The 11345-nt window shown below is 48.2% G+C and overlaps 1 protein-coding gene across 1 annotated transcript in view; it reads right to left on the bottom strand.

Annotated features, from left to right (window-relative positions):
* Positions 1–3358: 3358 nt before the first annotated feature.
* The window catches only part of PSMD11 (proteasome 26S subunit, non-ATPase 11), a 28411-nt gene continuing 20424 nt past the window's right edge, over positions 3359–11345 (bottom strand). The window contains exons 7-14 of the mRNA XM_029928061.1: positions 10320–10464; positions 9509–9569; positions 7837–7899; positions 6275–6400; positions 5790–5825; positions 5482–5533; positions 5030–5172; positions 3359–4912 (exon numbers count right to left, since the gene is read on the bottom strand). Coding sequence (XP_029783921.1) covers positions 5030–5172; positions 5482–5533; positions 5790–5825; positions 6275–6400; positions 7837–7899; positions 9509–9569; positions 10320–10464 — 626 coding nt within the window. The 3' untranslated portion in view covers positions 3359–4912. The remainder of the gene's footprint in view (positions 4913–5029; positions 5173–5481; positions 5534–5789; positions 5826–6274; positions 6401–7836; positions 7900–9508; positions 9570–10319; positions 10465–11345) is intronic.

Here is an 11345-nt window from a genome sequence, read left to right as displayed (position 1 = left end):
CCCTGGCGACGTGCGACCCGCCCCGGACTGAGGTTACCACGCGAGAAACCATCCACGGAGGCTGGCCGCGGGTCTGAGATCCCTTTTCCCATTAACATCTTCGTCTCCCGGAAAGGATGCTAGCGAGCTGGGGAAGGAGAAGCCTTTGCTGAAGCCACTCGCATCCCAATGGGCTGTCCCATCGATTTTCGTGCCTCTCCCTCCGGGGCCTCTGTTCCCGCACCCCAGGTAAATGCCCCGAGGCGAGAGGTAAATAGAAACCCAGGCCAAAGAGGCATAGGCGGTTCTGGGCCGGTCCGCAAACACGGCCTGGCTTTTCCACACCGCACCTGCAACAGGGCTCTGAGAGCCCCTGGGTCGGCCGCTGCCCCAGAGAGGGGCCAATCCTTCACAGACTTGACTTCGACTTTTCCGCTGGGCCTCTTATCAGTTCTAGTAAAGCTGAAACAACCGTTTTCCCAACCAGCCTCTGATCCTCTGATTTAACTTTTTCATGCACAGTATGTATCATTTGAAGACCTGGCACCAGTAAAATTGTAAAATTCTGACTCTTCAACAATTCCTCGTACAGACAAGAATTCAGATCCTTCACAGGAACCATTCTTCTTTTTTGTTTGTTTGGTTCTGGAAATTGCTTTAGAGTTGACCACAAACCAGAGAAACAAAAGATTCAAACCGTATCTTAATCCAGATTATCACCTCTGGACCAAAAGATAAGGAAGTGGTAATCCAGATTAGACTCCCCAGGTCTCTGGCCACTTGAGCACACGAGGCTGTCCACCTGTGCCAGCTCTGCCAGTTTCCTACTGCCCTTTGCAGAACAATGCTGCTATGGAGTCAGAAAGTGCTAGAATTTTTATATGTACTACCCAGTGATTTCTCTGTCAATAGTGGCAATTGAAAGCTTTAGGGACTTTGGTGACCGTAGAATGTTAAATGCATTGTTCTGTACCCAGAGGGCTACTTGTGAAACATCCGCGGCAGCTGCCGTCTTAGCTTAGATGAAAGCAGGCCTTAGCTCACTGTGCCCCTCCCTCCCTTGCTCGCAGCCTCTGCCTGCTTTAAAAATGGGGCGGTCCTCAACCCTCCTTCCCTATAGTAAGGGGCTTGAAAAAGTAATCTCCAGGTCCCCTGGCCCAATTACTCTCTCTCTCTCTAAGACTAAGCGTTTTTCCCACCAGCCCCTGGTGAAGAGGCCCAGAGGCCCAGCGTTTGTCCATATTGCTTCTCAGGGTGGCCTTCAGATTCTGGTGTTGAGCAAAGGTTAAATGCTTTCCATTTCACAAAATATTCCTAGATTTCAAAGCCTGTAATCCTCTCCTTACCTACCCAGTTACCTATACCAACAAATTTCAGTTCTAGCTATTCCAGTTCATGGCAGACAGCACCAACGTCCCCTCTACCCCATTTCACTTCCCAAACCAAAGCAGCATGCACTTGCCTGGGCCTTTTTCCAATCTGGCCACACTCTGGGGTCTTCTCTTGCCTTTGACCAGAAAGAGCTCTTCACATTACTACCTCAGTCTCCTCACGTGTTAAAGGCAAAGCCATGTTTGCAGCACAGCATGAATGAAACGTGCACTACCAGCCCATTTGCTACTGTGACTGAGGAGAGGCTGACTGGAAGTCCTGTCCACCCCTGCCGTGTCCACCCCGTCAAGGCACCCACCATCACCAGCACCAATCCCCCATCACAGCCGATGGCAAGGCAAGGAAAAAAGGGCAATATTCTGCCACAAATGGCAGAATCAAAGCCCCAGAATGGAGACCCAGCTGAATGAAGCAGAGCTGTGTTCTTCCTAGTCTTCAGGGAACTGCAGGGAAGAGCACCAAACCCCACGATCACTCGGCCTATTTATCCTATAGCCTGCCTCTAGCTTCCAGAAGGGCCGGCCTCCTTGTTATCTATGCCACTAGCTCTATGCTATAGCTGGCATTCCTATGTATCACCAGAGGACCCCCATCCTCTGCATGGCCCCGTTCCCATGCCACCCCAAGAAGGAGAGGCCAGGGCGCCAGCCAGCCACCTTCCAGAAAGGGCTCCAAATAAAGCCCGGCTAAGCCCTGGCTTCTGAGGAAGCCATGCTTTGTTCCTTCAGGGATCACAGAGCAGCATCTAGTGGCCCTTCTGGGCAGCACAGGTTACATAACCAGCACTCAGCAGTGTTCCTGAGCCAGGCGCCTCAGCCTCTGCCACCAACACCAGCGCTGTCTCATTAGCACACAACAAAGTCTTGGCACCGCTGCAAGCCGGTGCCAGAAGGGGGCCCTAGGTGAGGAAGCGAGCCGAGCCCAGCCCGTGGGCCACCAGACCCTCTCAGCGTGCCCTGCTCCAGGCCCCTGGAGGTCGACAGCAGCACTGTCCAAAACAGAATGTGAGCCACAAAGGCAAGCTACATAGATAAAATGGAGAATTTTCTAGTAGCCACTTTAAAAAATAATAATAAAAAGAAACAGGTAAGTTTTAATAATGTTTTATTTAACCCATGATGCTCAAAATATTTCAACATCTATACTAAAAAGTTGAGCTATTTTGCGTTCTTTTTTTTCATACCAAGCCTTCGAGGTCTGGTTTGTGTTTACACTTGCAATGCATCACACTTCGAACTACCTATAATTCAAAGGCTCGACAGCCCCCTGAAGCTAGTGGCCACACTGTGGACAGCACAGGTCTAGAGGAGGTCCTTAGATCCACAAAGGGAGCAGAGGAAAGGGCTAATGCCAACTGAGCTCCTGCGTGCTGCCCTGGGCTTGGAAAACCCTCCCTCTTCTCCAGCTCTAGGGCTGACCAGATCCCTGGGGGTATCTCTTAAAAGTCATCTAATGAGGCAAAATCCTTTGGCAAGTGAAACTACATAGAGACTATATGAAACTAAAACAGAATGACAAGTGGTTTGGAGTGAAGTGGAACTGGCGGCCAGAACTCACACCTCCCTCCTGTCAGCCTCACGGCCTCTTAAACCAGCACTCCCAGGGTCTGAGGGGCTGCATGAAAACCAGACTGATTTTCTGAAAGAAACAAAACCACAACTGAACATCAGGACTCCCCAGGCACTTGCATGACTTCCTATAACGCTCACACCACAATTCCCTACCACGGAAGCGGCAGAGGATCTCACAACCCAGACCCTGTGTCCTCGCTGGCCCGTGCTGCCTTGGGAAAATGGAAGGATTCCTGCACGCCGCTTACCATCTCCGACCTCACCGACAACATTCTTACCCGAAGCCCTCCACTTTGCCCTGGGTCCAAAGGTCTCCCATGAAGCAAATGAGATGCCAGAGCTTTGGCCAGTCTAAGAAGGCTATACAGAGCTGTGTGGACTTGACCAGAAGCCCTCTAGCATTCAAGAAAGGACACTTTTTGAAAAAAAAATTGTTTTTATTGGAACTCATCTGAACATCAGATATACCTGGTGTTGGTTAGCAAGAACCGTTTGTACATTTGATATTGATGGTGCCAAAACCAAAACAGTGACTGGACATGACGGGGAGAGATGCTGAGAACAAAAAAAACCTGATTTTGGAGAGGAAAGTAAAAGCCAGTCAGATTCAGTGTGGATGCAAAACCTGGTACAACAAAATCCTTTTACAAAATATAAATTTATTACGAAAACCTGGAAGGATCATCTGAGAAAGGGAAAGAAAGATATAAGGAGGCCAGCAGGAAGGAGGCATGAGGGGAGGAGGAGAAGACAGAGATGAGAGGAAGCAAACAGCTGAGCACGACGGAGGTACAGAAGCTTACCTGCCCGAACGGCACGAAAGCCTGGCTATGTGATCTCATCATAAAACAAAGCATGCGGAAACACGACGCTCTACCTCCCATCCCTTCGATTTCTAAGAGGTAAATAAAGAAGCTCCCTGGGAAGGGGACATGAGGTTGCTCGAAAACCCAACAACAAAGACTTAAAACAAAAAACAAAACAAAACAAAAAACAAAACAAAAAAACACCAAAACCCCCACACCCCACAGTCTCATTTCCAATGTTCACTTGTTAAAAAAAGACTAAATCCATCTGACAGCAGGAGGAGGAGGGGGACAGGGAGAGAAGCTGATGGATTTCAGACACCTGACTCCCCTGGAGGAAAGGAGGGAGGGAGAGAGACATGTGATGGTCTTCTGGTTGAGAGGGAAAGAGAAGGGGCAGAGAGAAGAGCAGAGAAGGGCAATTAAAACACTGACGTCTAATCTAATTTACTGTGTTAAAAAGAGCCACATGCACAGCAGGCCCCGTGAGGGCCCACACTGCTCCCGCGTGGCCCTGGCGGACACTGGCTCCTGGCCGCGTCCCCACTCCTCCACAGGTCGGCGCGAGCTGTGCGGGCACGGCTGCGGCGGGCCCTCCGGCCGGTGTGCTGGAGCCATGGTCGGCGGGGAGGGCGGGAGACAGGCCACGTGGCAGGGGAAAGAACACCGAAACGCCTCATTTCAAATAAAAAAGAAAATAGCAGTCTATACACAGTTGTTTGTTTTGGTTCAGTACAAACAGAATAAAAAGTCGTTGCTTTGATGGTCAGGCAAACACCCAATTCTGAAGAGGAGGAGAGCTGACGCCCAGCAGGTGGGTGCGGAGCCCCGGTGGTTGGCGGAGCGCCTGGTTTTCGGCCCTCTCCCAGGAGGCAGAGAGCACAGCTTTAGGTAGTGTAAGCCTTTTTCCTTTTATTTAGAATAACCTTTTTTTTTTCTTTTTCTTTTTTTTTTAAGCAATTTCCCCACTCCCAAGTCGGGCCAGTAAAGATTACATGAAAACTGGCACACCTATTGGCTGGAATACAGATGCACCAAATGAGAATTTAAAAACTTTCCGAGCGAAAAGTAGAACAAAAAGAAAAAAGAATCTCCTAGCATTTTCCCCAAAGGTTTCACTCTCCCGCCACACACACTCTCCAAAGGACCGCTACAGATCCAACTCTGCAAGAGAAGACAGAGCAGTGTCAATCGGGGAAGCTGCGAGGCCACCAGGAGGCTTTCAGTCTCGACAGGCAGAAGACAGCGCTGCCCGGGCCTGGCCCCGGAGCCAGCACTCACCTATGTCAGCTTCTTGGCTTTGTTGTAGAGGGAATCCACTACTTTACTCATGTTCTGAATTGTTTCCAGAGCAGCTTCATAAGTTTTATCTACGGGGGGTTCATCGAAAATAATCAAGACACCCTCCCCCTGGTCCAAGATCCCTGCAGGAAACACAAGGGCAACCCAGGTAAAAGAACAGATTAGACACAAAGGCACTTGAGAAGCAGCCCACTCCCTAGCTGCCTCCCTTTTCCCAGAAAGGAGGAGAACCAGAAGCATCTCCGCGTTCCATGTGTGCATGTCTAGTACACATTCTCATTACGGGAAAAGGAGGGGAAGGGAGGGACAAGGATCCCAGGGAGCACCAGGTGAAACAAATGGAGCCTTTCCCCTCAAGATCAACAAGAGCGTGATCCCTCATCCGCTTCCCCACCACCAGCAGCCCCCTTGCCTGTGTGACTGTTACTCACCATGAAATTTCTTGTCAAGAATCATCTGTGATAATTTCCTTTCCACATCGGCCTAAAATCAAAGCGCATGATTAAAGGGACCGGTATCCACTAGTCAAAGATCACACAGACATGAAAGTTGTATATAAAAAGGCAAATGGGTTGAAAACAAAACAGTGACAGTGCAACTCGCACTCTGAGCGGTCTCCATTCCATACGAAGAAGCTGGAGGACCTTCCAACCAGGCCCACCCAGTGTAAAGGTAGCACCTCCACATGCCCCTCTCCCTGTCCACCCCCGCCTGCCAGGACAAGCTCAGGACTGCTTACCTTGGAGAGTTTGATGAGGCTAGATATGTGTTCAATCTAAAAGAAAAGGCAGAGAGACAGCGACACAGAGTTAGGCTTCTGCCTCTAACATGGAGGCAGAGTGGGGGTGGGATTGCCATGTCTCCTGAAACCCTGTCAAGCGTCTCTTCGGGACGGATGCTTTCAGGCCATGCTCAGGTCTCCTGTGCTCTGTCCATCCGCCTGCCTCTCATCACCAGACAACAGACACTCCTATCCCACATGCCCCTACATGAATGTCTATCACAGGCACAGTGACTACAGAAGCAAGGAGGGGACTGCTCTCAGGTTACAAACAGGGGCCACCTCCCCAGCCTCTGCCCCACAGCAGCTCCGAAAGAGAAGCCCAAGCCTCTTGCCCACCAGACACAGCCCTGGAAGCAAGTTCCTATTGTGGATTGATGTGAAAAGGGAGGGGACTAGAGAGGACGCTTAGCCAGAACCGGGGTCCCTGAGAGGGTCCTTACCTGAACTCGGGAAAAAGGCTCAATGACTCGGATCAGATTCTGTTCCAGCAAGTTGTCATACAACTTGGCCAAGTGTGTACTGATGATTGGGTCATCCCGGAGCTCTGCCCGATAATCTGTCAGGGCCTGCCAAGAGAGCCGGTCACAGAGATTGGCACAGAGAAGCACTTGAAAGGCACACTACTCCTGGCTTCCTAAGCAGTCTGCTGGACTTTGTAAACCCATGGTTGACTGAAGCTCTGGAGGATCTGAGATGAAAGGCCACTTATGACAGAAAGTAGAAGAAAAGAAACCTCAAGAACTCAAAGACGGAGCCCCTTCTAGGCACCGTCATCCTGCAGGAAGCTCACAGCATGTGAGCCTCAAGAACAGCTCAGACTGAAAGCCAGATGGACGACATAAGCAGTGGGAGCCCACAGAGTGCATGGTGTCTCCGTGGGAAACAAGGGAAAAAATTCTGAGGTAAATACTGGGAAATGCTGCATTCCACAACCAGCTCGTGGAGTTCCACAACAATATCAGCATACAGTTCTGCAATTAACAGCTCATTTTGTTTAGCCCTAGGGTTCCCCAGATCCTTTCCCCAAGGAACCCCTACTAAGAGAAGTGTCCCATCTAAACATCCCAAACTTTAAAATAAAACGATCTAGTCTGTTTTGTTTGTTCATGAATGTAATGTATCTACCTTGAGGAATGGTCTCAATATCCAGCCTCAGGCTGCTGTGCTGTAAGGTGTTAAGAGAAGCAAGCAAATCATGACAAGTGAGGAAGTGAATGAAACCAACAAGAAAGCTCCACAAAGATGATGAATCTTGGGGACACCCAGAGCCAAACGGTCTAGCCTCTGTCCACACTACGTTTTTCTTCCTAGACCTAGGTTTGTTTTTATTAGATTGGTCAAGAGACGAAGAGGAGAGAGGCTCAGAAGAGAACAAGTAAGTCTCACACTACTGCTCAGGCAAGTTCTCCCTTTTCAAACCTTCACTAACAATGAGTGAAAGGAAGGCAGAGGAGGCAAAGGAGCTGAAGAGCCAACTGAGGAAGTGTCTTCCGGTCCATTAGTACACATCAAGACGTCTCCTTTGCCGACAGACAAGAAGCAGAGCTGGCGTTTCTGGAGCTGAAGGAAACCCTGAGACCGTGGAATGTGGAACAAGGGCCAGGCCTGGCATCGAACCCGGACACGTAAGCAGTGGGGCTTTAGGCCTCCTCGCCGAACCCCAGCTCCTTCAACCATAAAATGCAGAGAAGTTGTTGTGAAAATTAAGTGAAAAAGGATGACAGAAAGAACTTTTTGAAATTGAAAGGTACTATATATAAATGAGGTGTTACAACTCAACAAGTTTCATTGTACAAAAGTGCTCAATTATTTCCAGGTTTTGATACTGTACTATAATTAAGATGTCTCCACTGGGGAAAACTGGGTTAATGCTACATGGGATCACTGGTACTACCTTTGAAACTTCTTGTGAAACTATTACTTACAAACAAAAAGGTTTTTTTAAGTATGTAAATGCCCCTCTCCTCCACCCAATTCCCTGCCAACCCAATACCATGCTTACCTTTTCAAAATCTGCCAGTGATCTGTTCTTGCTAGCCTGAGCCACACATTTTAATGCTTCTGTCTAAGAATAAAGAGAAAAACAGTTAAAGTGATCTACCCTGCAGGCACATCTCATCCACTAAACGTCATAAGCAGTACACCCTGTCCACACAACTTATGGATGCAAAAAGAACCTGCCCCACCACTGTTCTTCAGGGGCCTGGGAAGAAAAGCTAGAAAATGACAGAGAACTGTGATCTGTTTCCCCCTCCTCCAAGGCTCTTTATCTCCAAGTCCCCCAGACTCTTTTTGCCCCTAGACCTGATCACACCTGATCAACTCTAGTTCTCCTAGGTTTGGTAACAGAGCATGAGGCAAGGTCTCCTTTCGTTAGACACCAGAATTCTACATATTACACTCAGTGTTAAAATGCCACAGAGGGATGATGGAACCATTGGTGGCTGAGGGCAACTTCTAACCTGGTTAATAAAAGGCACCTCACCAAGCTATCAAGTCTCCACTCAGCAAGAGATCTACAGTCTTTCTGAGAGACTGTCCTGCCTCCTCTTGAAAGCTGTCATCAAGGTACAAAGGACCAGAAGGACCTCCTCTGGTACCAGCCTATGCACTTACATAAGAGCGGTGTGTGTTATACAGGAGACTTGGAAATGGTGCAAAGCTAATCATTAGTCTGTCTCAGCATTATACCACAGAGAGAACAGATGTCACAATTAGAAATATCTGGAAATGAGAGCCAGATAACCCAAGTTCAAAGTCTGGCTCCACCGTTTACTGCTTACCTGACCCTGCCCTGGACTCTTGACCTCTCTTAGCCCACTTCCTCAACTCTAGTTCCACACAGGGCAACGAGTCCTTCACTACAGTAATAACGACTATTCCTGTGGTCAAAACTACAAGCTGATCTGAAACTTTTTTCAGATGAAAAGCCATTTAGGGCCACTTGTAGAGAAGGATGGTTTCTTCAATCTGTTGTGGCCATTCCTCCAAGGATATAATGAGACTGCTAATGGGTCTATTGTTCAGAGACCACTGCATTTGAAATCTAGAAAGATTATTTTTACTTTACTAGTGATAATCAAGCAAAGTACAAAGAAGCGCTGGTCCGGTCATCTGAGACCACCTTTACATAGGCCATACTCATACTCAGGCACAAAAGGGGCTCCCGACTATCAAAGGCCTCTTACACCACACACACTCAGGACATGAATGGAAAGGTACTGAGGAACTCTTGGATGAGCCATCAAAACCTAGTTTCTGCACCAAGCACTTCAACCTCCCTAAAACACATGAGCACCTGACCTTACCAGGCTCTTGATTCTTGGAGAACCCAAGATTTCATATTCTGCACATGTTAAGTTTGCAAGTCAGGCTCAAGATAGATAAATATTTTGGTCAAAGTGAAATGTAGCCTAACTTGTGCAAATGCTATGGTTCAGTTCTTATAACTCCCTCAAATCCCCTGATGTCCATAAGCGCACCAAACACAGACTCTCCAGGCCAAAATCGAATACAGGAAATATACTGAACGGCCTTGAGGGAAAAGGGTGGCGGTGGGTGAGGAGAACACAGAATGGAGACCTGAAGAGCACCGGTCTCACCGTGCATCATGACTGACAATGTGCTGGCTCAGAGGCAGCAGAGATCAGAACTGCAGTCCAAGTATTCCTTACCTGCCTCCCCGCATACCGAAGTGCAAGCTTCCCGCTCACCAAAGCCTGGACATCTTCTGGGCTAGAAAAAAAAAAGAGACATACTTGGTCAACTGCTCCAGGATGTTATACTTGTAAGTATAGGTTGAGGCAAATTTCTTTTTCTCAGAACTCCACTGAGAAGACTGCCCACAGAAGCCCAGCCCCACCCCTACACCCACAGGCCCCTCACCTCGCAGAAGCCAGGCTTTCTTCACTCCCTGCCCAAGCTCAGCACTTGAGAGCAGAAAAACTCCAGCATTAAAAAGAAAGCCACACTGAACGTCCCAAAAGTAGTAGACCCAACAGGCAAAACGATAAATGCTAAGTCAGTATCTCATGATCCCCAAAGGCAGGCTGATAAATTCTGTAGAATTCCTTATACAAAGGTTGTCATTCTTGCTGTTGTCCCCTTTCCCAAGCCTCTCCCTCACCTCTCCTTAGCGCACCCCCACTGCTGGCGGCCCAGCTGGCCGGTGCGGGACTGTAAGCTATTTCCAGGCCGCTGTCTGGTGCTCAGCAACTCTCTGGTCAGAATAACTGCAGGATGATGACAACACTCCAAGAGAGTCTGGAAAGGAGATTTCTAAAATCTGTCTCTCCCTGATTCTCAAAGACTAGCAAGGAAATGTGCTCGGGAACACCCTCGATCCCCCTAATCTATGTCAACCAGCCCCAGAGGAAGCCACAACTGCTTGTGTAACCAGCCCGATCCCGCAAGCAAGCCATCTGCATGGCCAAAGCCTGAAGTGAAGAGCCTGAGTATTCATACCCCGGGTCAACGTGCACCTACGTGTTGAGCATGATTTTGCACAGCAACATGTACTTCAGAGATGTGATAGCCTTGGGGCTATCGATGGAGTCATAACCCTCAAATGCCTCATAGAAATAGGAGTATGCAGTTTTCCAATCCTTCTCCTCTGCTGCATGGATAATACCTGGGCATGAAAAAAAAAAGGAGTAAGAACCATATGAAATAATAGAACCATTAAAGATCAGAGCTGGGAAGGGCCTCAGAAATCTATGCCAACCCCATCTACTTAGTGATGAGGTCAAGAACGGATAAAGGACCTGACCCAAAGTCAATGCCAGCTAGTGGCAGCGCTGGGATTAGAACCCAGTTCTTTAGTCACCCAGTTCAATGTCATCTTGACAATGTAAATTCCAAAGGAGTTAGAGACCCCACTCAAAGGGGATCCTAAAAACCTTAAAACAAAACAAAACAAAACAAAAAGGACACTAACGTCTTTCCCCATCCTTCCCATTACCACTGTGGTTCTGCCGTCTTTTGAAGCCACTGAAAAGGCCATGTTTACCCTCCAGGACATCACCCTCATAGGTCAGGAAGTTGAACCAAACATCCCTGGACTGCCTGAATTACTTTTTTTAAAAACATTTCTTTAAGACAGCTTTTCTAAGCTTGACATTCTTATGTGTAAGCAGCTCTCATCAGAAAAGAAAAAATACCATCTTTTATACTCTCATATCAAATACGTGTCATCTACAGGTGTGCTTTTGCCTCGATGCAATCAATAAATGGACTTCATATAATGCCAGATCCATGAACTTAACTGGCCATGGCTAAGCAGTACTTCCTTAGGCTGGTGTACTGTAGTGTATCTAAACAATTCTCTACCATTTAGAAGTTGGAAGGGAACCTGGGTGGCTCAGTCAGTTAAGCGTCCGACTTCAGCTCAGGTTGTGATCTCACAGTTGTGAGTTCATTGGGCTCTGCATTGACAGCTCAGAGCCTAAAGCCTGCTTCAGATTCTGTGTCTCCCTCTCTCTCTTACATCCCTTGCTGGCATGTGCGCTCTCT

This window comes from Suricata suricatta, chromosome 17, assembly GCF_006229205.1.
Source record: "Suricata suricatta isolate VVHF042 chromosome 17, meerkat_22Aug2017_6uvM2_HiC, whole genome shotgun sequence".
In the NCBI taxonomy this organism is placed as follows: Eukaryota; Metazoa; Chordata; class Mammalia; order Carnivora; family Herpestidae; genus Suricata; species Suricata suricatta.
This window is presented reverse-complemented; position numbering and strand designations above follow the sequence as displayed.